General features: G+C 38.7%; 2 protein-coding genes across 7 annotated transcripts in view; both read right to left on the bottom strand.

Annotated features, from left to right (window-relative positions):
• The window catches only part of CENPE (centromere protein E), a 38,814-nt gene extending 19,452 nt beyond the window's left edge, over window positions 1-19,362 (bottom strand). For 3 of the 4 annotated variants that reach the window (XM_075500662.1, XM_075500660.1, XM_075500659.1), the window contains exons 1-24: window positions 19,172-19,362; window positions 18,748-18,839; window positions 17,783-17,872; window positions 17,586-17,704; window positions 16,384-16,503; window positions 15,310-15,391; window positions 15,044-15,111; window positions 14,894-14,965; window positions 13,239-13,290; window positions 12,303-12,390; window positions 11,977-12,103; window positions 11,193-11,312; window positions 9,683-9,841; window positions 9,161-9,305; window positions 7,813-7,907; window positions 7,436-7,492; window positions 7,188-7,355; window positions 4,914-4,988; window positions 4,535-4,657; window positions 4,039-4,173; window positions 3,244-3,421; window positions 2,631-2,785; window positions 1,285-1,599; window positions 126-437 (exon numbers count right to left, since the gene is read on the bottom strand). In XM_075500662.1, the coding sequence (XP_075356777.1) occupies window positions 126-437; window positions 1,285-1,599; window positions 2,631-2,785; window positions 3,244-3,421; window positions 4,039-4,173; window positions 4,535-4,657; window positions 4,914-4,988; window positions 7,188-7,355; window positions 7,436-7,492; window positions 7,813-7,907; window positions 9,161-9,305; window positions 9,683-9,841; window positions 11,193-11,312; window positions 11,977-12,103; window positions 12,303-12,390; window positions 13,239-13,290; window positions 14,894-14,965; window positions 15,044-15,111; window positions 15,310-15,391; window positions 16,384-16,503; window positions 17,586-17,704; window positions 17,783-17,872; window positions 18,748-18,839; window positions 19,172-19,227 (3,003 nt within the window). In that variant the 5' untranslated portion in view covers window positions 19,228-19,362. The remainder of the gene's footprint in view (window positions 1-125; window positions 438-1,284; window positions 1,600-2,630; window positions 2,786-3,243; window positions 3,422-4,038; window positions 4,174-4,534; window positions 4,658-4,913; window positions 4,989-7,187; window positions 7,356-7,435; window positions 7,493-7,812; window positions 7,908-9,160; window positions 9,306-9,682; window positions 9,842-11,192; window positions 11,313-11,976; window positions 12,104-12,302; window positions 12,391-13,238; window positions 13,291-14,893; window positions 14,966-15,043; window positions 15,112-15,309; window positions 15,392-16,383; window positions 16,504-17,585; window positions 17,705-17,782; window positions 17,873-18,747; window positions 18,840-19,171) is intronic. The other variant, XM_075500661.1, reaches the window with a different exon arrangement.
• A 338-nt stretch (window positions 19,363-19,700) lies between these two features.
• Window positions 19,701-27,021, bottom strand: LOC142408706 (radial spoke head protein 4 homolog A-like). 3 transcript variants are annotated; one of them, XM_075499280.1, is made up of 6 exons: window positions 26,136-27,021; window positions 25,396-25,627; window positions 23,008-23,760; window positions 21,738-21,879; window positions 20,789-20,906; window positions 19,701-20,308 (listed from the first exon to the last, which is right to left on the bottom strand). In XM_075499280.1, the coding sequence occupies exons 1-6, from the start codon at window positions 26,402-26,404 to the stop codon at window positions 20,065-20,067; spliced, it is 1,758 nt and encodes a 585-aa protein (XP_075355395.1). In that variant the 5' UTR covers window positions 26,405-27,021; the 3' UTR covers window positions 19,701-20,064. The 3 variants fall into 3 exon arrangements, 2 of the variants coding, with proteins under 2 accessions (XP_075355395.1, XP_075355396.1); XR_012775383.1 differs by lacking the exon at window positions 19,701-20,308 and adding an exon at window positions 21,169-21,230 and having other exon boundaries at window positions 20,856-20,906; XM_075499281.1 differs by lacking the exons at window positions 19,701-20,308; window positions 20,789-20,906 and adding an exon at window positions 20,922-21,230.
• Window positions 27,022-27,647: the final 626 nt, after the last annotated feature.

Raw genomic sequence — 27,647 nt, forward strand, 5'->3', positions numbered from 1 at the left:
AAAAACCAGAAAACCCACACCACACAAAAACCCACTTCCCTATATATTTCAGTGTAGTTTATAAGTGTTCTTACACTCTTTCCCTTAATATGTATGGTCCTTTTCTATAAAGGCAGAATTCCTACCATTGAAACAGTGTCCTTTATATCCTCTTTAAGTTGGTCTGTCTCAGCTTGGAGAGACTCCTCTTTTTGCTTCAGGTAATCCCTTTCCTGTGTTAGAGTTTTTATTTCTTCCTGACATTCAGTAAGCTGCTGAAGAACTGCCTGGACCTCCAAATCCTTGGCCTCCAGTCTCAACTCCGTAATCTTTTCTTGCTCTTTTAATTGCTCCATTTCATTTAACTTCTGCTGAGTCCGAATAAAATCTTCTCTTATCTCAAGAAGTTGTTTGTGCTCTGCTGTCTTTTCTTCCAGTTCTTTCATTTTACTAGAGAGCTTTAGGTTGTAAAAGGAAAAGGCCAGACACTTTCATTGTAATGCAAAACTGCATAATGTATACATGTTCTCACAGAATCTTATATCAGCTTCGAAAGGGTGAGAGATGCTAGCTTTCAACAAGAGAATAAGAAGTTCATCATTTCACTTTAAGTCACTGCTTATATTCTTGCCCACATTAAATAAGCATTTGTTTATGGAACCTTCCTGTGTTTCCTGCTTAGCAGCAAAAGTCTTACTAAAACATAACACCACACATGAAACTGTAGCATAGCTTAGGAATTATCAAGTTAGGAGTTATCAAATCCGTAGCTACAATATGACAGCCATATTGGGGCCAAAAGCCTTGTCAAAAAAATATGCCTCTTCAGTTCCCTTTTCTTAAAGGTCTTTTTCCTTTCTAATTGCCAATTTATGCAGTGATTCTCTTTGGTTTGAAAGATCTTCTGTCCTAAACAGACTCCAGTTCCCGATGAGGAAACTTTGTTTCTATGACTTTAGATAGAGTAGGTCATAGCAGCATATTAAAAAAATTTGCATAATAAAGATAACTTAAGAACAGGAAAAGAAGAATTAAAAGGTCAAGTACAGAAGGACAACATAACCTGGAGCAACATATACATTTCTTTGCCTTTGAAAAAAAGAGACCGTTGAGCTGCATAATCCTGCAACCTTATACACCTGGCACAGAATAAGTAATATCCACTCATGCTAGAGGAATATCAATGATAGTGTTATTTATACCTTTAAGACTACTTCTCCAAAAAAGCTGTTTTTTTTTTTTTTTTTAATACTATGAATACATTACTCATGTCTTATCTGTAAGAAGGACCAAGCTGACACCGACCTCTAATTTCACTTCATCCAAAGTTGTTTTAGACTCTCGTGCTTCTTTAGATAGAATATCTATTTGGAGCTTCATTTGTTCATTGTTTTCTGATGCAGCTACATATTTTTGCTCTAGTTCTTCATGGAGCTGTTTAAGTGCTACATACTCCTGATCAGACTTTACATATTTAAGTTGTGCATCTGCTAGATTGTCTTTTGATTTTCCAATTTCTTCAGTCATATGTTTAAGCTTAATTTCATTATCAGCTACTTCAGAAAGCAGCTTTTCTCTTTCCAATTTTAATAAGCGTAGCTCCTCACATTTTTCAAGAATCTGCCAACAGAAAAGCAATATTAATAGCATTTTCTAAATCAGTATTTGTCATAGCTGCATAATAAAAGACGTTCACATGCAATATAGGAAAAAAAGTACAGGCAAACACACAGCACAGTACATTGGGTTTTGCTTTGTTGGGAGGGAGCTGCCTAGCAAACAATCCTTCAAAGCAAGACAGACAAGCCCCTTCCAAAACCTTGAAATCTCTCCTCTAACTCTTTAAATATTTCTTTTTTCCCCATATTTGAGCTAGGACTGGACCAATACTCCTAGCTGTAACTCCTAAACTGAACATTTAGATGTATCAAAACTTTCTGTGTGATACAAAGTTTATAAAGTTGTTAACGTCTAATTACGTTTTGTTTATTAGTGGAAGTAGACCACTGGAAGGGTTTGGAACTTTTTGGAAAGCATTAATGAGTTTGTGAGATGACTTGCCCTGCATAATTTTCACTGCGCATACTTAGTAGCAGGTATTTAAGGATAAACAAACCTAGAAAGTGTTTACAAACAAACCCTTTAAGACAAATTTATAGCAAGCTTAGTTTACTAAAGCCCTGACCTGCCAGGAAACAGAAAAGTTTCCTTACAAGTTTTCCAGAATTTGCAAGTTAAATCTCTCGCTTCTCAAGCAGCATTTCTGCTAAGAGGTCTTGAAATTTTCTCTTTGCCCAGTTAGACAAAAATTCACTTTTAAAACAGTAAACCAGGATCAGACACCATTATACATACACAGAGTTATCAATAGTGACATGGCAAGTAGTCAGGCAAATGTTGGACTAGAAATTCCTGATTAATTATAGTAAAATTGTGACTAAACATGTAATCTTAAATTTATTCCTAGGTGCAAATATTAAATACCTGAGGAACAATAATTTAATGAACTTAGTTGTAAAATCTCAGGTTATTTGATTCGAGACAACTTTTGGCTTTAACACTTCATATCCAATAGGCCTCCATTAACACGTTACCAGTCAAGTACAATATAAAAATAAGGAAAGAGTTATATTTTTTTTTTTGTTGTTTACCTCTTTCTGCTTTATCTCAACAGTATCTGGTAGAGACTGAAATTCTGATAGCTCATTTACTTGCTTTTGTAGAAGTGCATTCTCTTTCAATGCTTTTTCTAGTTCTGCTTTTAAGTCAGCTGCCTCTTTTTCCAGCTCCACAAGAGAGAGCAGATCTAGAGAATTAACAGGTTTAGATTAATAAGAGTGTGAGAGAAGAAAAACATGTTTTAAATTAAGCAGAAGATTTATAATGCATTCTGGATGTCATATCAGTATAATTCTAGAAAAGTATATTTTACAATGGCCACCAATTAAAAGATGAAACTACTGGTCTGAATTTGGTCATCACTTGTTGACATCTAGTTTATTTTAGATTCTGCCCAACAGCCTTCATTAACTTGATTGTCTTTCTGCAAAATACAAAACATCCCCTAAGTTGCAGTTTTCCAAATAGTTCAAGAAAGTGCTAAAGCAGTTACTATGTGCAGGAGTACCAGATGCTCTAATATTTTATATTGACAGAAGCTCAGGTATTTGAGAAAACAAGAGCCAAAGTCTTCCCTATCCCCCCACCATTATGGGGAAAAAGGAAGAGAGGGGGAGGGGAAAAAAGCACCAACCGACACAGTACCTTTTGGAACTTTACCCTCCATCAGTGAAGTCAGCCTTGTGTTTTCTTGAAATACAGACTGCAACTCTTTCTGCAAGTCAGCTTGCATTTTTTTGTAACTGGCTTTTCCAGCTTCTATTTGGCTTTGATAGAATTGAACATCCTGTTGCATTTGCTTGTAATTATTTAAGAGTTCATTCTTCAGGAAAACAAAACAACATGCAATTCACACACAAAATAAAAGCCTACTCGCTTAACATTTAAATATTGCATCTGTCACATTTCCTGATGTCACTCTGAACAGCTTTGGCCTTGATAGGTATGGCAGAATAAGCCACAATTTAAGAACTGCATTCCTGTCAGAGTCCTATAACAAAACATACCTTACCTTAGAGGTCAGGGCCATAACTGCTTCTACTATTTTGTCTTTACTCATTCAAAGCTCAAAGTAAGCTCCATCCCACTTCTGAGTTCACATCTCTTATTGTCTTTTGTTCTCTGGTAAAATTTGCTTTGGAGTCTTATTGTCCTAGTAACTCCCTAAAGACTGTTCATTTGCTCTCTCTCTACTGGTAAACCTAAAACTAATCACCCACTCCTGTGGAATAAGCCTCTATTTTCTTTTTATCTTTCTCCTAAAGACCTATTTTCCATGAATTCCATAATAAAAACATTACTTGGAGCATGATTCATTAGCTTTCTCTAAATACTCTACCACATCTTGTCTTTATCGATTGCGTTCTTCACTAGTCTGGGAGCAGATAGGCCTTTAACAGCATTTTGTACAGCTATAAATGCAGTTTAACAAGTACTTGCCATCTTCTCCTTCAGCTCCAAATTTTCAGTTCTGAGGAAAGCAGATTCTTTTTTGGCATCCAAGGCTATGGCTTCACTATCTAAGAGGGATTTATTCAACTGCTGAATTTCCTCAATTAGCTTATCAGAATCTCCCTGAAAAAGACAGATAAATACTCAAAGAAATTAAAAAATATATAGCCATAATAAAGCAAATGTGTTCATTATAATGTGGTTAAAACGTAAATACAGGCTCAGAAAACTTGGTAAGTTTACTCTAAAAGGAACAGTAGCAGGCTCGTTTGAGAGATGGGATAAAGAGCAGCATTTCCCATAGCTTTACTTCACCGGAGTACTGCTGTATGATAATGTAGTAATTAGCATTTTAAGCTTTATAAAAAAAAATTCCCTAACATCTGTAAAGAAGCAGATTTCAATTATACCAAGGTTATACCTAAATTTAACCCATCTCCAAAGCCAAAACCATCTCTCAACCCAGCAGAAAACCCAAATTTACCACTGAAAAAGATATGTCCTTTTTTTCCTCTCCTGCTTTCTGTAATTCTTCCACACGATTCTGTAATATCTTTATTTTGTTCTCTTTCTCTTTCAGCTGTTCCAATTTGGAGTTTATTTCTGCCTAAAGGTTGGAGAAAAAAAGGGAGAAGGAAGATTCTAGTACCCTGTTTGGTTTTTCAGGCAAGAATTTTCCAAAAGCCTGCTTTGTACATAGTAAGCATTCATGGGTTTTAGACACACGCTCCTTATAGCTGGTAAGACTAACCACAGCCCAATGATGCCTAGGTTGTCCTCAGCAGATACAGTATTTCAAGATAAACAAACCAAGCACATTTCATACAAAGTCTTATTGCATGTAAATTCACAGACAGGCTCACCTCAAGTTCCTCATTGTACACTTCAGCATTTGAAACTAGTTTCTTTAAGTTGGTAATTTCATGCATTAGTTGTATCTGTGGAGCAAATTGAAGCAAAATTGCAGAGGATGTTAGAAAGCACCCACACCAGTCGTTTTAGTTGCCAACACCATGAAAATAAGCAAGGTCAATCTTGTGTTTTCTTTTCTACTAGTGGGAAAACCATATATACACACAGAGCTCTATTTAAACAGCTATAAAGCAAGGTGCTACATGTTCTTTCAAATAGCTAGGTGAGATGCAAAGCTCTGTTTTAGCTTCCCAGCAATTAGAAATGATTAAAGTACAATTTAATCTGCAACAGCTCAAGAAGCAAGAGCAATGTGATCAAAGCAATTAATGCAGAAATTGTACTGATATGACACTTCAAATTCTAGTCATGTTATGCAGCTTTATGACACAGTGCAGATATTTATGATTTAATCTATTCACTAACAAGAATGAGAAGGTGCCAAAATTGAGGTAAAGCCAGCCATGAACACATTCAGTGACATCCTCTGAAAGGAAGCATAAGTAGAAGACTAGATAGAAAAGCACTTCTAAAATTGAAGAACTCTTTTCTTTTGGTCTTTGCTAGAAAAGCTTTACAATAAGTACTCATCTACAAGTACTTCTCTTTAGTCACAAGCATAGGAAAAGAGAAAATCCAATCTGTGATTTTAAGATCAGTGAAAAGCTTTAAAACAAGCACTCTCCTGTGAGTATTTCTATATAGTTAGGAGTATAGCAAGAAGAAAACCCAATCTGTAATCCCAAAATCAGAGGATTGTTGTATAAGATATGGTACAATAGTACTGTCAGAAGTCATTTAATGTCATTATTAGACTAATAAAGTTTACCTGTATATATCTGTGATGATTAAATTGATGGATTTCAACTAATGTACTTGTGACCATTCAGTATTGCTGTAATTAATCTGCTACATGGGTATCAACAAATGCTTACATTTTATGGACTTGTCTTCAGATACGTATCTGAAAACATGCATCATTTCAGAAAGCAATTCTTGTAATAGAAGCTACTTTAGAACATTGCATGTCATTAGATACACAAAAGCTTTGCAGGGAAAACTGTAACTAAGGATTTGCTAAATTTGGCTGATAAGGAAGATAGCACAATTAGTCTAGTATACAAAGGGTCTTCTAAAAAGAACCTTAAATACAAGCTAAATCATATTCTATTATGGATCTATTTTGTTTAAGATCCATAAATCCTTGTAGGGAACACAAAGGAAACGAGAGGTGATCTTGTTAAACTGTAACCTGAAACAACAATGCAAAAAGATGTAACTTCAGCTTCAACCTTAGTTTCATGGTCAGAGGACATTAAACAGACTAGCACGTACAAGTAATCTGCAGAGAAGGTATGAGGAAAGAAATGGAATAATACATCCATGTCTCAATACCTCAACTTGTTGGTTTTGGGGTTTTGTTTGTTTAGGGGGTTTTTGTTGTTGGTTGGTTGGTTTTTTGTGCTATGACTTATTTCACAGCCTAGCCCTTGGGCAGCTAGAACCTAATACAAGTAATACAAATTTTAGGTTCCAGATTCAGAGCATAAAACATCTGGACAAGCAAGGTACATCTCCACTAACAGCACAAGGAGGTGAAGAGAACTGAAAGTCAGCATTTCCTATATCATAAGTTATCCAGTAGGTAGGTTTACCTTTTCTGACTTCCTGGCACAAAATACAATGTTTCAATTTTCCACAGACATTACTATTCACACTATTATTTTTAAATATTTTATTACTAAGGTAAATAATATGTTAAAAGTTAATGCTCACATAGTTCAATGGATTACCAAAAGCCAGAACTATCTTGGATTGTAAGCCAAGGTGTTTTGCACAAGAAATATGTGAAGTATGGTTTAGCAACCATACTTTAACTTCAAAACGGTTCTAAGATGTATTTACGCAGCAAAACAACTGTCTCTTCCAGAAATCTAGAATGAAATTCAGATCATGCATATATAAAAATAATATATGGATACATATATACACATATATGTTTAACCAGACTGCAGTATGCAACTCTCCAAAAATTTAAGTCCGAATTTTACACTCTGAGTAAATGCAGTTTAAATCCTGGGTTCACTCATTCTGTTGCTGAACATAGCTTATAACACCATCTGTTTGTGAATCAACATGTAAGTATATGTACACTGAATAAACTCTAGAAAACATTTAAGCATATAGAATTCTTATCTCTCTGTATTTATTTCAATGCACCTTACCTCATGATCTTTTTGTGTTTGTTTTTCCAGTGCTTCAAATTCATCCATTTCTATTTTTTCTTTCAGTTTCTCCTTCATTTCATTTATTTCTAATTTTAACCGCTCATTTTCCAAAACTAGGTTATTAAAGTTAGCTTGCAGGATGTTGACCTCATTTACAGCAATGTCCTGAAGAAGCAGCACAAGCAACTTTAGAAGTTGTTCTTGGAATGTCAGTCTTATTTCTAGAAAATAAAGAACAGACTTACCTTTTCTAGTGCTAACGCTTCACAGAGTTGCACAGATTCTTCAAAGTCTCTCTGAGTCTAGAAAAAGAATCGCTCTCAGTTAACGGATCTACAAGATCAAGCAAGTTTGGTATTACATTCCTTGTTGCTTGTCTTTTCACAGCTAGTCCTATTTAAATACCAAAGCTTACTGGATCATTTGCCACAAAACCATAGAATCACAGAACCATCCCACAACTTCGGAGCTGACCAAGAGACTTACTTTCCAACCAGTTATAATAATTCTTCAGACATACAGAAGAATATTGATGTTCTACAGAAGAGTAAGGCTGATCTTACTGAGGAGCATGTACTGTATATGCACTGTATTAGACAACCAAAATAGATTATGATGTTACCCAATTCATGTTAGGTCCAGCAGTCCATTCTACATCCGAAGTTTGATCAGGAGCCATCAGACATTGGTTGTCATGTTCAGAATTCTCTAACATAGCTGAAAATAAAGGTGTATTAAAAAAATAGAGTAGCAGTAGATTTTAAACTGGACATCAAGAATTATTTTCTTATCAAAGAGTTTTATCACACTGGAAACAATCATTCAATGACAAAGATGTAGCACACTGAGTAGGACTTCTGAATCCCATGATTTTCTCTTATGAAAGGGAACCACACTAGAAGTCCAGTCCCTACACTTATGCTGACCACCTTATCACAAGTTAATGAATAATAAACCAAATCCAGAATATATACTGAATTACAGACTAGGAAGAGTGTTTAACTGTCAAGGAAAGAACCACTCAACAGCATCCTGCAAGATTTAAAGAAAAAAGCACCACCTGCCCACATACAGAAGAAAACCCTGCCAATCCACACACAAGCAAAAAAGTTTGACAGAAGAATAGGTAATAAGGCTGTAAGAAAATGCAATTCAGCTACAATACTGTCCAATTATTCTCCTATCTTCAGTTCAACTTTCCTCATCCCTCGCTCCTCTAATAAGTCCTTGAATTTCTCTGTATCTCAGTCTGATCTTTGAGTAATGACTTCTCTATTCTTGTTGAGGATTTTGGAATTTCACACACACCCCCCCTTTTTTTCCCCTCCTTTTTTGGGGGAGAACACAGTTTGGATGTTAAACAATAACCTTGACTACTTTTACAAAAAACTGGGGGGTTGGGGTAGGCTGCACGGCAGAAGTATTTGTAGACCCTGCCTCTTACCTCACAGCTCTTACCTTTGGTTTTAACAAATTAAAGCTCAGTATCCAGAAGTGGGGGGGGGGAGAAGGTAATTTCCTTGGAAAGTCTGTACAGGGACATTTCTGTGTGCGTGCTATCAGAGAGTTGACTTATTCCCTTTGGGAAACTAAGTAACGCTTGCAAAGTTATCCAACAGACCTTTGCTAAACATTATTTCACCCAGGATAGTAAGACTCATGGTCCCACTTTTTAAATAAAGTGATCCTTATTTCCAGCACAAGAACTACCAATATTATTGTGCTAAAACCACTTCCCTTCCAGGCAGCATTCTTTGCTGGCAAAGAAATGTAATTTCCTTACGGGCTACAGGTAACTCTTTCAAAACTGGGTTCATGGAACACAATCTGAGTAGTATAGTGCCAAGTAAATGGAGCTTTCATATTGTTGGCAAGTTAATTTGCTTTTTAACTTAGATTTATTAAAAGGATTATTTCTCATTTCAAAGCTGCTTTGCAGAGTTTCTGTATTTTTTCCTGAAGATACTTACAATCCTCCATGTCTGGTAGTGTCGACAGAGACAATTTCATTTTTTTTGTTTCAGTCAGCCTTGGTTTTTCGAAGTCTTCAAAATAGCTCACATTCGCCTGGTTTATTTTACCAGGAGCCCAAGTAACTCTTCTTCTTCTCTTCGCCTTTAAAAAAAAAACCACCAGTATTTGCAGAAAAAGTGATAAAACCAAAGCTCTAAGTATAGAGTAGATGTTGCATTAGGCTAGTTCTATAACAGTACCAGCAGCTAACTAGACAGTGTTTTGCAGTTTCTTCAAAATTAAACTACAGCATAACAGTTTGAAAGAAAAAGTCTCTGCAGTCTGTTCACTGCAAGGCAACATTTAAAATAACTTCTGAGTGAGTACCAATTCAAAGTTACCCCTTTAAAAATAAGAAAAGTGATGTGAAAATTGCCTATCAAACTTATTTTTCATTGTCAATATAACCCTATGTATTTAATATTACCTTTTGCAAAGTATTTCAGAGTTAACAAATAAGATCTAGAACAGGTGCTTACTTTAGCATTCTGTTTTGAGGAAAAGGAGGCAGAAGTCACCAGCATCTCAGTTAAGTTCCGTATCCTATCTTCCTGTACTTTTTGAAGAGAGTTTTTTTCTTCCAACAGCTGGGCCAATTGGTCTTTTTCCATTGCGTGAATTTGAGTCTTCGAAGACACCTTCCATAAAAAGAATATTAATCAAACTGACATTTTAAGAGCACAAACTACTCCTACAGAAGATACACAATTACTAATACGTGTGTAGTTGTTTTTAAATATAGTCTTTTAAGTCTGGAAGAGCTGTCTTCAATCTTTAACAACGAAACCAACAATTTAGTCTACAATTTACCTGTAGGATTTACTATTTAAAGGGGTCAAAAGCAATACAGCCTCAGGTTCTTCTAGGGACAAAAAAAAAAAAAAAAAGCATTCTTTCAAATGTAACATAGTTTAAGACGACCTTCCCATGGTGCCAGAAGCCTGAAGCTCTTTGAGAACTATGATTCAGTTGTCAAATAACATCAAGCTACTCTAATGCATGTGGTCTCTTAAAATTTGAAGTACTGAAAATTTATTCTGTTGTAAAGCAACTGCATTAGAGTAGCTAGTTTTTTTGACAACTTTATCATAACCTTACAATACTTTAGAGTAATTCAAAGTTCACATGACTTTCCAACAAACACTTCTGTACTTAATTATTTCCCTCACTACCTACTGTCTCAGAAGACAGCAAACACTCTTCTAGGTGCAAGTTTATACTGCAAGTTAATTCTCTTTAAAAATAAGAGGTCAGTTATTTTTCCTTAAACTTTCCCTATGACTATTTTTTTTTATTTGCAAAAAAAAAAAAAGAGCATCTTTTGATGATTTAATCCACCAAAACAGTATGTTCAGAATTGTGATTTTCCTCTGCTTTATCTTTTATAATCTATGCTCTAATAAGATTTGCAAGATTGCTCCTCAAGTCCATAATTTTTTGGAGAAAGATGAACACAAGAGACTACACTGTTTGGTGGGAAGTTACTATTGTTCATTTTTTAAATATATCTTCTGCCTATACGTGACATAAGTTTTGACAGTGATCTTACGCAGTTGAAACTTCTTGCAACTCAAACTGAAGTTAAACATCGGTAAAGAGGAAAAATATGAATGAAGTTGAATCTTTTATTGCAATATAAGAAGTTATCAAATGTCAGTTAATTATTCCTTTTGATCTGTGGCAATATTAAAATGTGCTATAAGGCATGACAAATTTCTATTTCTTAAATACATTAACCTACAGAAAGAAAGCAATTCAGTTAGTTGATCTCATTCAGTGTTAGCTTTCACACAGATATGTTGACTATCATCAGTTGTTCTAAACTTCACATCACCTTTTCAGTTTCTATTCTCTCAATAGAAATGACAGATACCACTTTAAACAGTTTACCTACCCCTCCAAATTTAACTGGTTTTGGTTTAAAGCAGAATGTTTCCAAATAGCTATCAGTACTGAGGATAGATTAATTTTAATAAGTTTATTACATACTTCCTCCAGCTGTTTTTTCAAATCCAGAATTTCTTTGCGATATCTCTTCAGGAGGGCATCATCATCAAGTACTTCATTGACTTTCGGAGTATTCTTCATTCTTTTGGCTGTATTGGCAAACTGGAAGAATATTCTCTCATGGGCAATAGTTAGAGAACAAATGTATCAAAAGACTTATTATATCTCATATTTCCCCAACAGAATTAAAAGGGACAGTTTATTAGATAAAGGACACAAATGTTTACATTTGCTTAGGTTTCATGTATTCTAAGTTTTGAAAAGGTAGGTTTTCTTTGCTCGATATTAATACCTAAAAAAATGGAGCCTAATATTTAATCAAAAATATACCAAGGTTTTTTTTATTTAATAAAAAGCTCAAGAGACCACCAAAAAGGAAGACAATCCTACCTAAAGAATACAGTTCATGAATAGTTCAATTACCCTCCTTTCCTGTAGGACCTAACATCTTGTGTTAGCAAGGACTTGTAGTTCTAACTGTGTTTGGAAAAGGCAAATGAGAAAACAGAGGTTATCTGCTGCCTGCAAGGTGAGAGAAGGAGCTTTGTTCCAACTGCCAGAAAGCTCGTTAGACAACCTAGTACAGGATGACAACTGGGAAAAGATGTTGTGTTCAAAACAAATATTTCAAGTTCCAAGTTGACAGAGGACCTTTAGAAGATTCAAGTGACTACAGATCCAGCAGATTACATTTTCCACTCCTCCAACCTGTCTACAATGAAGCCTTGACTCAGAATAAGGCTTGAAAACAGGTGAGAAGTTTTACCTGAAGGGTACTGAGCGTTTCATCAAAAGAAACAGGAGTAATTGTACAAATAATAACTGTCTTAGCATTTCCTCCAAGGGAGTTCTGCAGAATTCGAGTCAGCTTGCTGTCTCTGTAATTTATGAAACTGATGAAAAAGAGGGAAGAAAAGAAAATGAAGAAAGAATCATATTTTTGTATAGAAAAACACAGTAAATACCTTTTCTAGAGGTAATACGTTATTTGAAATAGTTACCTACATAAAATAGGAATATATATAAAGGATTTGAATTTCTTAGTTTATTAGTGACTTCTCTTAAAACGGGTATACAAACACAAGTGCTTACCCAGAAGGGTCATCACAAAGTTTTTTGATAACTTGACCCAGAATGAACAAGCTCCGGTTTATATTGCAGCCTTCTTTCAGTCGGACACCTAGGTATCACACAGTAGGTTTGGTTTTTTTTTTTTCCTCATTTAAAACAACATTAAGATACATTTTCAACCTGTCAGGCTTTTATGCTATGTTATGCTCAGAGGGATTATTCAAGAATTAAATCCAAGTGCCACAATGCACTATGACCCATCAGCAGCCAGTATCAAGTCCTTTATAATAGCCAAAATGCATCAAAATAAGATAGTAATCTATCACAAATAAGCATTAATCTTTACATAGTGAGTAGCTGGGACCGTAAGAACTTTAATTTTGTTTCCTGTTTAAATTTTGCAAATGCCCATATTTACATGTGTAAGTATACCAAATCAGCTTTAGATACAACTTTTGGCTTAGTTATTCCTTGTAAGAGAGAATACTAATTTGTGTTCCTCTCAGATAACTTTTTTTTTTAAATGATAAAGGCATTTTTGTGCAGCTTCGTGCTGTCATTGTTAACAATTAAGCTTCCTCTTAGCTAAAGAGTGAGCCATCTGTTCACCTTTATGTATGAGTCTCTACAAGCTTCTAATTTCTTCACTACAGGTTAATCTTTACTGATTCATCTCCATTCTATTAGTTCAGTGCATGACTGTTGCTGGACCTGCTGCTATTCTAGAAAAGCCATATTACTACCTAATTGTTTGCACTTTACAGCAAACAATTGTGTGAAGTGCAAAATACATTTTGTATTTTCCTGAGTAGATCCTGCCCTACCAATGGGAAAAAGAGATTTATAAACAATAAGTAACACAACAGCACATAGATCAAATAATTTCCTTTCTATCATAGTCTCTCATAAGGGTTAATTAACAGAAGTGGTCACCAGGAGAGCCTCATTAACACTCACCTTCAGATCCTGTTTGACTAGCTCTTTCACTGCCTGCCAGATCTACCAAGTTCTGCAAATTCATTAAATATTTCACAGGTTAGTTCTGAGGCAATTTAGTTTTAGATCATCTTAATTCTAAATCTCTGATAAGCACTTCATAAACTAAAGTTACACTTAGAAAAAAGCAAGATGTCCGTCATTATTGGAACTAATCAATAGCTACTACACACATACCAACCAATACTTTCAAGGTACTTAAGGACATGGAATAAATTTGTATGAACTCTATTAATCCCACTCCAAATAGTATTTCAAATTTGCAGTGCAATTCCCTCTACCCTCACTAACAAAAAGATAAACATAGTTTCTCAATACAGAAGTGTTAATTACAGATTCAAGCCATGGAAAGCTTCATAGAATCACAGATCATCTGGTTCAATCTTTCATGGGAAAGAGAGCCTAGATGAGATTATCTAGCACCCTGTCCTGAATCAGCTGTCTCTCCTTGCCTGTCACTGTGGGGATAAAGAAAGGAAGAAATTAAATACCAGATGAAAAGCCTCACTCAATTTGGTTCAAAGTCAACTAGTACTTTATAGCATCCTGTAATGATTTGCCTGAGCAAGTAGCCCTCACTTTAATTGCTTTCTGTTTCAGAAGGGTAAAATCCTGTACTGACTCCACCAAACAGCAACAGACCAAAAAACCTCTCCATCTCCCCCCGGTAGAAGAGGTTACTATAAAGTCAGTTGGAACAGAGAGACAGGGCAGAGAGGGGGAGCCAGTGTAAGAAGAGTAGATCCCATAAGCTATGGTGAGGAAAAAAAGCAGGCAGTAGTTTGCCCAGATATTGCATGAGCAGTGTTTACATTCAGATCCCAGAGCTTTTTCATATGAAGCCAGAACAGAAAGCTTTCCACAGTGCGATTGACTTAATGCTATTCTCAATTCTGAATAAGAGTGCTCATGCAGATTTTGGCAAGCTCGCATGCTTTCATATTGATTTCATTCCTCCGGTTGATTTAGATACTTTTCTGAGAATCAAGGAAAGGCTGTATAGAGAAGGCTTCAAAAACCAAAACACTCCCCTAGAGATCAGCAGTGTATTCCCCCCAGCTTAGGATATTTCATATACTAGTAATCCACCAAAAATGCTAAGTGGGGTTACTTTTGAAAAAATAAATCTTCTGGCGATTGCAGCTGTAGGCCACATGTTCTTTTAACAACTAAATTTGAGGATAAGAGAAGCCTTAAGGTTACCCACTTTAGAGGTTATTTCACTGGGCTTGTCAGTGATCAGGAACTGTGTGTTGGGATCAGGAACTTGTCAGTAGGGGAAGCTGTGTTTAACAAAATGCAAGAGCACTCTGACAATAGTGCCTTACTCTCCTGGGAAGAGCATAACACTCCCCAATCCAGCATGAATTGTCTAGGAACTATTCCCATGTCAGAATTCCCTTTGGTGGGAAGATATCCTCTAGATAACACCCCAGGAGTCTCCCTCTATACAGATGATCAGAAACATGATTTCTGCTTAAGAAATGTCTGATAGAAGTTAACAACAAAGCACGTTTGTAACGTCATTATAAAGTAACATTCTTCTCTCAAGCAAGCGGTAACAGTAGATTCTCTACTTAAATGTCTACTTAATAACTTCTTGGAGTACAGCTTACCAAGTGGGATACCATCACTGCTCCATCACAGTTTGCATTTGCGGGGTCACTTCGTTCTCTGCTTTCAATGATCTAGAAGAAGAGGGTGCGATAAAGTTTTTGTCACTTCAAAAATAATAAAACCCCTCCTCATAGTGAAATAGTTTTTACCATCCTGAAGATAGTGTGGGAACGGCTGCTGTGTTCATTCATTTTTGTTTCTCCATAATGGCGATTTTCTGTCAAAAAGCAATATTAGAATACTTCTGCTTATATTCGGATAAACTGGAGATAACAGACAAAAAGTACAATTTTAAAACTATCTGAAAAACATGGATTTCTGAATACAATCTCAAAGAGCTACCCCATGATTCTAGATATATCCGATTCATCAATGCTTTTTTAAGATAGCAGCTGACATTGGCTAAACAACTTACTTTCTCCTTTTCTGATCCATTCCATAACTTGTTCTGGGGCAACCACCACCTCTTCAATCAGATCTTCTACATATGTATTCCTCTTAAGAAAAAGAGCAATAAATTTTACTGAACTCTAAAACTCACTTAAATACATTAAATTAACATTACCAGCAATTATTATGGTATTTATTCCAGTTTGTTTCCTTCTTAAAAGGAAGCAACATCAGTTGATTGTCTTTTTGCTCTGAACGCAAGGAACAGAGAAAGTTTAGACCTTTATCAGAACTGTAGCCTAAAGGCACAGGAATCAAACAACAGATATCTAGAAAGTTTCCTAAAAATAAAACTAGTAAGGGAAATATCTTTCTGGACATTTTCTGAGGGAATCCAGGAGTATATTTCTCAGTAAATGTTATAAGGCCATAATCATATAACTATTAAGTTTCCCTTCTTCCCAGGTTCCAAAAGCATTGATCATTTAGGGTATTGAAAGAAAAAAAACAACAAAAACAAACGCAAAACAAAACCACAAACCTGCAATTTTTATTATTTGCTATAAAACTTGGAGACTGAAGATGGTATTAATATAGATTTATTTTTCCCTACTGATCATCTTACCAAATAGTTCTAGTCTGATGGATATTCTGTGATTACACTTGGTGAAAAGTGTATCTACTTTGTAGATTATATGAAGATGGTATTAAAGTAGCTCTGTATATCTGTTGAAGACTTCTAACACATTGAGCTAGAGGCTTAATACCCATCACATGTAGCTAATAAAACTTCTGCAAACAACTTCCAAGTATTCACTGTCAAAGTTAAATAAAGTATACTATCCTGGAAAACTTAGCGGATTAAGTCTACATTTACAAACATTTATAAAGGTAAACCTGCAACAGCAAGCTCAACTTCACTGTTGTTATTCTACTACATTAAGTGTCCTTCTGGTAATTCTGAAGATAACAATTACACAATTTGACACAGAAAAGTTTTCAACTAGATGCTTCTGAAGAGTGCTTTTTTTAAATTTTTCTTTACTACTTCCTTTACTCTAAGCAGATACAATACTTACACTACATGACATCCACTTACATTAACATCCTCACGAATTCCCAAAGGCTTCTTTTTCCTGATATCACAAAGCAAATCTGTAATGGTTTCATTGTAGATTTCCATGTAAGAAACCCTTAGCAAGAATTCTCTATCTGGAATCTAATGTCCAAAGGAAAAAAAAAAAGGCAAAAACCCCCAACAGATTAATCAATGAACACCTTTTAATGAACACCTTTTAATGCAAGTATTCTGAACTCCAAGGTATATGTTTAGATATCATTACACATATTTCTTCGCCCCCATCCTCTTTGCACATTAACATCTACCAATACAGGATCATTTTTCTTCTATCCATCTCTTTCCAGATGCATTAATGGTATATCACTTTTAGTAGGTTATAAAAGATAACTGCTCTACAGAAGTGTGACAATAGTCACTCCACTTAAGTGCCTTTTCCATATCTAATTTCCTTCTGCTTAGGCTCTTTCCTCTCTGTGTACCTAGTCTTTTCTCTCTGCTTGCTTATACTCTGCTGCTGCTTCTCCTACCTCCCTGGTAGAGAACACTGGGGTGAGGAAAGGCTGCACAATGGACTCGAGGACTACAGCACCATGGAAAGCTTTCTTGGCTTTAGTTACTTTTATAGACCCCTTAATGTACTCTGCACCTCCTCAAAGGAGCAGTGACCATTTCACATAACTAATAGCAATTACCTGAAATCCTCAAGGCAGAAGCAAGTGCTCTGCAGGTGATGTTTTGGAAATCACTGTTTGAACTTACACCTTTTCCTTACTTCCTATTAGCATTAAGCAATTAGCCTATGATTCTTTTGAAAGCCTGAAATAAGTAAATTTAGTGTCACATTCTTCCCACTAAAAAAGTCTTTAATACTGTTAATTTTTTAAAGTTTTAAAATAGCAGAATAAAGAACACAAAGCTTCACATTACCTTATCTACCATATTAATGAGTGAGCATCTACTTACACTTGTAATCAAGGTTTACTATATTTGCAAGTTTAACAACACCCCCTCAGTTTTGTTCTGATTTGACTCCAACTAAGAGTCCCATTATTTTTTTTTTAAACCACTCAACTTTGCAAGGCTAGCAAAGCAACTGCAACATATGGTCCGATATAAATTCATTTCCTTCACAAGCTCCTTGATACTATAATTCATTTTTCTGTAACAATCACAAACATTACTAGTCCTTTCAGTCACTCCAATTTAATGGAATTGCTCACCTCACAAATAATTTTGAAAACATGTTGAATTGCCTTAGGGATAATGCCCACAGAATCTTCATTTCCCATCATTGTGTATGTCTTCCCTGAAGCAGTCTGTCCATAAGCAAAAATTGTGCCTAGAAAGATGGTTGAATTTTACTAATTACTTATGAAATACATCACAAACAGGATTTAAACACAGTTTTAAAACTTACCATTATAACCTTGCACAGCTGACTGTATAATTGGAACAGCTACACCTTCATATAACTGCTGAGTGTTGTCACTTGAGTGAAAGACACGATCTTAAAAAAAAAATTTAAAATAAAGCATGTAAATCCATTGTATTGCAAGTCAAAAACAAGCTGTCATCTCACTCAGTATCACTACTTCAAATCCAATAAATGGGCAACAGATATTTTATATTTGAATTATCCTACAAACTATAATTATGACACTATTAATGCAGGCTTTCTTTTTTTTTTTTTTAAAAAAAGAAATATTAAACCCAGACCAAGAAAGATACAATGAACAGACAACAGACGTGTCAGGAAAACTAGCAATGATGGACACAGTTAAACAGTCATCCCATTTAATCCTAAAAACATTTACAGCTAGTTTATCTATGAGGATTGTAAGCCTGACAAGGCAGGCTACTTGTTAAACTCCTAGCTTGGAGCATGCTTTTATTGAATCTATAATTTGGGAAAAAAACCTTTGTAGTGGCTACAATCATATTAACAAGTAGGGTGGATCAGTAGGAAGAGACTCAAGGTGAGGCAGTTAGTTATGAGGATCTAACATCCACACTAGCACTTTTCAATTTTGGGTTTCCCCACCCCCTTCTCCCTAAATGCTCTGGACTAGCCCTAGTCTAGTCTATTTGTAACTGGAATTCATATGAAAAGAATCCAGCTCGTGTTCCAAAACCACTCTACAGCATGAACCAGAACAAAGAAAGCAACGTCCATCAGGAAGCTGACTTCAAAAGCACATTCCTGGTACTGACTAAAACTAAAGTCCTGTGTGCCCCAGTGGCAGTCCTTCAAAATTATGAAGTTGGAAAAAAGTTCAGGGACGTTGCAAAAAGCTAAGGTCACTGATGTTAGCATACGTTCAAAGTACAGTAACAAAGGTCCATATAAGCATCAAAATAAAATAATCGCTTTCATATTCTTACCATAACTGAATACTTTTGTACCATTCATTTCAGAAATGGTATTATTTTCACTTTTCCAGTGGAGTGACACTTTATCTTCTAGAGCATTTTCTCTAAAAGAAGAGATATTCTGTTAGCTTCATTAGGTTGGGACACTGCTCCTATAACGCGGGTCTACCCCCTTACCGCGAGCACCTCTCTTCCCCAGGCCCTCGCCAGCCCTGTTCCGGCACTCTCCTTCCTCCACGGGGACGGACGCCGCGTTTATGCCCCCGCCTCCCCGTCTTCGTAGAGCGGTAGCGGCGCTTCTAGGGCCCCAGCTGAAGGTGAAGGGGACACAGCAACCCCCAGGGAAGCCGAGGGACCCCGAGGCTGCGGGCAGCACTGCAGCCGCCCCTCAGGCCGGGGGCTCGGGTGCGGCCCTCCCGCCTGGACGGAGCCTCACCTGGCGATGAGCGGCCGCACACGCACACAGACCGTCACAGCTCCCTCGTCTGCCATGCCCGCGGCTGTTGGGCACGAGGCCGCCCTCCCGGGCACGCGCTGCCTGTGACAGGGAAGCCGCTCGCTCCTTTCTCGCCCGCCCGCACCCAGGCGACCAACGCAGCGACCCAACCGCCACCGCCGTTTGAACTTCTCCCGAGGCCGCTTCCTATTGGCCCGCGCAGGGCAGACGCCGCGGCGGAACGTACCACTCGCCAACAGCTGACGGGGGGGGGCAGGGAAAGCGTAGTGAGAGATAGATGGCCGAACAACCCATGAGCGACACCCCCCTGTCTGTCGAGAGTCCTGCGATGGTGCCGGCCAGGGCTGCGGCGCCGTAGGAGCGGCGCTCTGCGGGCGGCAGGGCGGCCGCCGGCAGTGTCAGGGCCGTCCGCTCGGCCGGTAACCTGATAAGCTATCTACTGAATTTAAATAGTATGCTCTCACACATAAATGCGACGTGACTATGTAATTATGTTTATTTTTTTTGTTTTGAGTAAAATTTATACAGGTATTGAAGTGCGGGTTAGAAGAACAACATGAACCTTTGGTGGTTGGCAGCTAAGTTGGTTCAAAGCAGTATTACTTTAGGAAACCGAAGCAGACTGTGTTTGCCCGCTCTTCTAAAAAAGAGGCTACGTTGTTGTGTTATCTTCCAGTGAGAGCAATGCAGTCTTCACGCCAGCGTGGGTGGGCTTGGGGGAGCAGGGAAGAAAGGGAAGGTAGCTGCAAAGGAGAGCCTACAGAAATCAAAAAAGAAGGCATGCTCCAGTTGTGTTTCTTTTAAGGTCGACTAATTTATGAAAATACTATTCATGTTTAAACTTTAGAAATAAAAATGTTTCCCCCTGTATTTTAATCATCCTCCTCCTCTTCATCATCCTCAGCAATGTCTTCCTCATCTTCCTCTTCCTCAGCTGCAGCTAAGGCTTCTTCCCTCGCAGCCTTGAAAGCCAGCTCCTCTTCCAGAGTGGGGTCTCTAGTCTCAGTGATTTCTGGCCCGCTGGGGTATTCTGCTTGCACTGGCGGAGGCAGCGCAGGAGCATGGCTCTCTGGACTGTATTTGTGACCCCAGCCAAAGTAGATGTTATCAAATTTCCTGAGAAAGAGAAGTGAAAGATCACACATTCTCCTCCCAACAAAACATCAGTGGAGTTACTGTCAGGCTTCCTTACTCTGCTGTGCAAAAAGTCACTTGTGCAGATATAACAGAAGTATTTAAAAGATGGTACCATGTGTAGTGGAAATGTGTGACCATTAGAACCACAGAATGTAGCTATTTTTGTATAAAGTACCACAGACTCAAGAATATAGGTTTTAACTCGAGGACTGTGCCCAAATACTAACTGGACATTTACATCCATTAACTTTATACTAGCCTTTCCAGTGATGATTCATTTTCAGTCTTAAATACATATTTACTGTTGCTGTGCACATTTAAGTGCCCTTCTCCATCAGTCTCTGGAATAGTTAGAATTCAGTCAATGAATTAATAATAAAGCAACTTTGACTTCATTAGACAGGTATCTGTGTTTAGCATATACAGTCTGTGTTGTAACGATGTCAACTAGCTACTCACTTGCCAGATGCAAAGGCATACGCTCCGGGCCATCGGTTAGACCGGAGGATTGCAACAGCGTATTGCGGGATCAGGTCTGTAGAAGGCTGAGCTGTCCAAGCAGGGATGTTCTGAATTCCTGGAGGCAGCCAAACACACAGAGTCTATGAATAAATTGACCTATGACCCTCTACAAAATATTTAAGACTGAGCTACAAGACTTTCACAGAATTCAAGCAATGGTTGTAATAAGTTGCATGTTACAAGAGCCAGAAGTCAGAAGCCATAAATATAGGCGCTGTATTCAAACAGGTAGTTTGGATGTATGGGTAGGTAGCACAGGAATGCTAACAGAGCCACGTACAGAAAAGATCATGTTCCTGAAATTCAGTAGTACTCACCGCTGTTTCTTTTGTTAAGGGCTGTTTATCACTTATGGATAAATTATGTAGTTATATTTCACCTTGATCAAAGAATGGAGAGTAGGAAAATAATTCACTATTGATGTAATCTAATATTCAGGTTCCCATATTCCCATGATTCACTGCAGTAATATGCTACAGGATCTAAATTCTTATTTGTATATCTATGCATGTGTATACGTATATATATTTTATTTACACGTGCACACACACTTTTTTTTTGTCTAAAAAGATGATGGAAAAATAGCTGAATGTATTTCATGTAGTGAGCTGTCTTGAACTTGCAGTAGCCTGACAAGTCTGACGTATTTTTTCCCTTTGTATTCAACAAGATTGTTAACTAGTAAACCCAATTATTTCAGTTTTAATGTCAATACTGTTAACCATTTTGCTTTTGGTCTATTTTGTAAAAGAATGTGCTTACCCCACAGGGGCAAACTATATTGCCCCATGAAGGGTCAGAGACCTATAACTTCAAATATTTACTACCTAAACACCAACATTCCTAGTGGCTCTCTATCAAAACCTTCATATTCCACAAAGAATACCTTCATCTTCAGAGAGGGGAGTGAGAAGAGGAGGTCCTATTTCTTGCTGTGGTTCATCTGGCTCCTCTGCTTTCTCCTCCTCCTCCTCTTCTTCTTCTTCTTCCTCTGATTTTTGAAAAGGATTAAGCCAAACACAGCGACCCTATCGTTGATATGGAAAAATAATAAATACATGTAACAATCACTGAAAGAATGCAAGCCAGTTAAAACAATTGGCTCAGATGCACGCACACAGTTAAGGGAGGTGGGGAAGAAAAGAAAAATATATAGTCCATAATTGGTATATTGTTGGCAGAATATTGTATCCTCTTGGCAGAGTGTTCCCTATATCCCTCATTCCTCCCTCATCCCTGCTTACTATTTCAGAATAACCTTATACCTCTGTCATCAGCTTTTTGTTATTTTGTAGTCTTCAGTTCCTTGCCAGTTTGATTTATATCCTTGCCAGATTACCAGTGACTGCAAACTAAGAGGCTTAACTTACGGACTTGGCCCCTTCCTTTTAAAGTCTGCCTTGTTATTTAGCTAGCAGTCAGAGGAACATAACAAAATATTCTTAAGATTCTAATGCATATAGATTTTATTTTTACAACTATTGTTTTGCTGGCAATAATTTTAAACCTTATTTCCTACCATTTGCCGTTATTTTATACTAGCATTCTTGAATTGGTAGCCTAGCCAGCAAGTCATCCAGCAATGATCATCAAATTAGTAATACCTCTTTCCAGCACTAGCCTGATATCACAAGCTTTTAAGCTTTTTCATTTGCGTGTTTCACAGCAGAAAGTAAGCAACAAAAAATAAACCAGAAGAATACATCAAATAAGTTCAATTTAGCATACAATCATCAGCTATCTGCATTTTAGCATCCTACCCAAGAAAAAAGAATTTAAAACATTTTTGTCAAGTAAGGACTTCAAAAGAGAAAGCCTAATAGAGGAGAAGATTACCAGAAATTATTGTTATCTATCAAGGCCTAACTCCATATTGTTATCTAAAGATAGGTTTCGATCTTAAGAACACACCATAGAAAACAGTACTAAACCTAGAAGGTTCCTATATATATCAAAATATATATAAAAATATATGTAAATATGTGCAACATATATCAAATATATTTTCTGTAGAAAAATACTGCAGTCCAATACTATTTCTGGTGAATAGTTCAAATGTGCAGGTGAGGAGTTTTCATTTACATTCTGAAACCCCACGAGGACCACAGACAGTGTGAATGGTATCCAAGGTCCACGTGAGCTATGCCAGAACATACCTGCTTTAGAATACTCTGTGCATGGTGTACCCATGTGGAGAGAGAATCTACCATTTCAGCCACAGAAAGGGGCTGAAAATCAGGGTTTTCTTCATATGTATCTCTTCCTCCTCCCCCTTCCTCCTCTTCATCTCCTTCTTCCTCTCCAAACTGGTAAAATCCAATGGGAGAGATCTGGGTTCCTGCTGAGATCCGAGCTATCTGTGCACGCAGGTAATTGGCCTCATTTCCAGGGAAAGGAGGAAAGCTCACAACAGGAGCATCCAGCCTACCAGTGAAGAACTTCTTGATTTTCCTGGCACAGACAATCTGGGCTGGCGTCACTGGAGGCAGCTTCACCCAGGGTTTGCCTGGCTCATTGCAGACAAAGTAGACATATTTATTAGCCCCAGTCCCATTTTCTTCTTTTGGGATGACAGGTGGGGGCTTATAGGTGGACTTTGGTGGTTCATCTTTTTCTTTCTTCTCATCTTCGTCTTCGACCTCACCCATCTCTTTCCCTCCTTCCTCAATAACTTCTTCCTCTTCTGTTTCCTCCTCCTCTTCCCCTTCATGGTACTGTACTTCAGCTATAATATAGTTCATCTCCAGCCCCAAAATTTTGCCCCAGAAACGACAGGTCTGGATTGGCTGAACACTAATTAGTTTTTTAAGAGCAAGGAATATGTGATAGGATTCATCTTTGCTCAAGCCAATTCCAGCCTGTTCAAAATAAAAGGCTGTTTCCATCACATTAGGTAGAGGGGTCTCTCCCTAGGAAAGAAGATCCGGAGTTAGAGCTGAAGAACGGTATAATTATCTATTTGAAAAATTAAACATGTTATCCACTGAATGTTATACTTTCCTACAGTGCCACTCACTGGCTCAAAGTGCTTTCCAGACTTTTATTCACTACATCTTCCACTATCATTTAGAAGAATTAAAAATGCCATTTTAAGGGAAAGAAGAGAACACAGATGAACTGCAGCTTTTAGAATACGGGATTTCAAAATTCAAACTCACTTTTAATTACTGCAAAATAAGGAAAGTCAGAATTCTTACACAGGATCTACAAAGGACTTCAGTGCTAGGGCATGTCAGCTCTGTAAGAGGCCTTGATGCCTGCAGTGTCACTGTGTTTGCTTGTGTTTGTGGCAGATGCATTTGGGGAAAATATAATACATATTTTATATATTTACACACCAGACCAGCAATATTTCTCTGGAGTGAATGTTGTTCTTTTGAACACCTTGGCATAAAGCTCCCTGCATTTTTTATAATACTGGCCCCTGCTCTTACTGAAGTCCATAATAAGACTCCAGCTGGCTTCAGTGGAAGCAGGAATAGGCCAATAATGAAGATTTCGTTATTTCCATTCGCTTTATCACCCTTCTCTCATTTCATGGGGGTAGGTGGTTATATCACACAGACAAAGATATTAGAAGTTGTACATGGCAGGGTAGGGAATTTGGAAGAAGTAGTGCTAGTTTCATGTGGAACTTCTTTGGCCCTTCCAGGTTTCTTATATCAAAGCAAGATAGACAGGAGTATGAAAAATTCAAAATTCCTTTCTGAAATACCCTACTTTTTTCCATTTTTACCATCGTATACTGTTACTGTAAAATAAGTAATAGGCTATGGATAAGATGAAAGACTAGCTCTTCTGTTGTTAGTATTTGTATTCTGCAATGACAATTCATTTGAATATATACTGGTAACTTCATATGAAAATCAACATCTTGTTCATTAGTTTCCCTTGGTTATTATAAGAATTCTCTTAATTTTTCATTGGGTACAAATTCTTCTGCATATAAGCAACTGAATACTGAAAAATCCCTTGTTTTAAGAAACGGCTTTTCAGTTCTAGTAGTTCTTCATTATAATCATATTTGTTTTTTAGTTGGAGGACAGACTGGAACCACAGCTGGAGCTCGAAGGATCACAACATTCTCCATTCTCTATTTTACAGTAGCAGCTGTGCACAATATTCTCAAACTGGTGTCCAGAATTATGGTCAGTTTAGGTAAAGAAATGTCACTTTTAGATAAAGGAAAGAAATTTGGATGCAATATTCCATGTTGAACTGGCATATGGGAGATATTGTAAACTTTACTTTCTGTTCATCATCTCTAGAACACCTATGATTTTAAAGGTTCAGGATATTAGATTTACTACAGGAAATAATCCCAACTAAGTAATCAGAGGGCTTTTCTTCTTCACAACTAGACATGGGACTAACTCAACTATGAAGAGGGTACATGGTACTGTGGCTGCAATTATTTATATGATCGTGAAAGGCAGTACTACAAGGGAGATCACAAATTCCTCCCTTCCTCCTTTCCCTTCCCACCATCCTCCCACCCATTCCCTAGTATATATGATATCTATTTTTCTCTGATAATAACTCACTATGTCTTCTTCTAGTTCTTCATGTCCTTCTCCATCTGCCTTGAGGAACAAAGCTTTACGCTTTTCTGCAGCTTCAAATGTTGGAAGAATCTCATGTTCATCTCGAAGAGTGTCCATTTTTTTCTGAAACTGAGCCCACTTCACATCCTTGCTGATATTCTCAATTATGTCTACTGCATTGGTGGGCTGTTCATCCAGTATCTTTGTTAGCATATTAGCAAGATGATCATATCTGTCATATAAATGTAAATATTATTGGCCTAATATACAAAAGTCTTAGAATATTATGTTTTTAATATCTAAAGTAGAAGCTAATCACCTGGAGCTTTGGAGAAATCGTTGGAATAGTTAGATGAAAGGGGGTCATGGAGCATGATGGGAAATTAGACTTGAAACTAGCTGGAGTATAATATACTTAGGAGTAGTCCCATCTTCCATTTTTGGTATATACTGCACCTGCCTCAGGAGCTGAAGCTGAATTTAAACTTGCTCTTAATCAAATCAATTTCCCTTTGAATTCTAGAAATTTCCTTAGGAATTTTGATTCCGAAAGATGTTGGACACACACAAGTATCACACAGCAATGAACTACTGCATTTATAACATGTTCTCCCATTCTATATATACCTCCCTGGTATCCCTCCCTTTCTTAACACAACCCTTTGCCCTTTTACCAACACTACTTTTCTCTCCACTCATACTTCCTACCCCTTTCAATTGTGTCCCTTTTTCAGACTTACAAGTTCAGGCCAGATGTTGTGCTGCTCTTCAATAAATAGGCTTTTGCATTCTGAATTGCCAGCATTCGGGATTTGGGATCGGGTATCTGATCATCATATGGAGTGTATCCTGGCTGATAGAGACCATAACCTGGTTCATGTGGCTGATAGGGGCCATGCCCACGTTCATAGGCTTGATAGGAATCTTGTCCTACTCCATACGCCTGATAGGCACTTTTTGGTTCTTGTGTTTGGTAAGGGTCTAATCCTAGTGCATGTGACCGATACATGCTTTGCCTTGCCACCTGTCCTTGATGAGAGTCTTGTCCCAGTGGGTATCTCTGACTGATGTTTATTTCTGGCACCTGTAGCTTGTAAGAGGCTTGTTCTGCTCCCCGTGGATGATAGAGGTGTTGAATTGGGGTCTGTGATTGATACGGTGCTTGTCCTGGTGCACGAGTCCAGCTGACACTTCCTCTTTGGTCTTGTGCTTGGTAGGGGTCTTGGTCGGGCGCACGTGGCTGATAAATGCTCCTTCTCAGTCCTTGGGGCTGATCAGACCCTTGCCTTACCCCCTGGTATTCATAGGAAGCTGGTCCCGGTTCCGAATGCTGAGGCTTATAAGGGTCTCGTTCAGGCTCAAAGCCCGCAAAAGGCGGCTGGCCGGGGCCCCGCTGAGGCGGGTGGGAAGTCTACGGCTCGGGCCGGTCGGGGCTGTGTCCGGGCCACAGGTGCTCCCTGAGGCCTCGCTCCTGCCCTTTCCGCGGGACAGCCTGGGGCGGGGGCTCCCCGGGAGGCTCGGCCGTGGCCTGGCCCGGAGGGTGCTGGCCGGGCCGGGGGCACCGAGCCGTCCTTCAGCCGCCGCCGGCTCCGTTCGTTGCGCAGCAACGGCTGCCGCCCGCGGGGCGGAGCGTGGCCGCGGTAAACCGGCCGCCGTTGCTTGGGACGCCCGAGGGGGCGGCGGCGGAAGGGGTGGGCGCGGGGCAGGTTTTCTGTCGGGACTCGGCGCTGCTGCCGCATTGCTCCCCGCGCTCGGGAAGGGGTAGCGGCCTTTCCCGGTGTGCTAACTGCGCCGGCTGCAGCCAGGGCCCTGGGGCTAGCAGCGGCGCCGTGGGGCTGGGGAGGCCGTTGAAACCGTTGGCAGAGCCCCGCGCGCCGAGGCCGGCGGTTGAAGCCGCTGGAGGCGCCGGGCGCGCGGGGGAGCCGCTCGGTGGCGGGGTGGCCGTTGGAGTTGCTGCTCCCGGGTGCCTCCCGTTGTTAGCCGGTGAGCAAGGCGGTGTGCCGTTGGCGTCGCCGCACACTGAGGAACAGCAGCTGGCTGGGAGAAGGGCCTCATTCCTGAGGGGGCCGCCGTGGCCGTCAGCTTTCCTCAGCGCCGAGCGGGAGATGCGGCGGCTCCCTGAGGGGGCTGTCACTGTGGGGGGGCCCCAGGGGAGCCGCCTTCAGGGGGCTGGGGGCGCTCCTGCTGGGCTCGCTTCCCCTAGCCCAACAGATCTGGGGCGTTTGCTAGGTGGGAAACCCCAACAAGCTGCC

The sequence above is a fragment of the Mycteria americana genome, chromosome 4 (genome assembly GCF_035582795.1).
Source record: "Mycteria americana isolate JAX WOST 10 ecotype Jacksonville Zoo and Gardens chromosome 4, USCA_MyAme_1.0, whole genome shotgun sequence".
In the NCBI taxonomy this organism is placed as follows: domain Eukaryota; kingdom Metazoa; phylum Chordata; class Aves; order Ciconiiformes; family Ciconiidae; genus Mycteria; species Mycteria americana.

What these genes read in the sequence shown, in the direction of transcription:
- LOC142408706 (XM_075499280.1), bottom strand. Translation starts at nt 26,404, where the DNA reads ATGTATCGGTCACATGCACTAGGATTAGACCCTTACCAAACACAAGAA. An exon ending in ACAACATCTGGCCTGAACTT is followed by an intron (nt 25,628 to 26,135) that starts GTAAGTCTGAAA and finishes TTTATATGACAG; the next exon opens with ATATGATCATCTTGCTAATA. An exon ending in CACAGAGTATTCTAAAGCAG is followed by an intron (nt 21,880 to 23,007) that starts GTATGTTCTGGC and finishes TATCAACGATAG; the next exon opens with GGTCGCTGTGTTTGGCTTAA.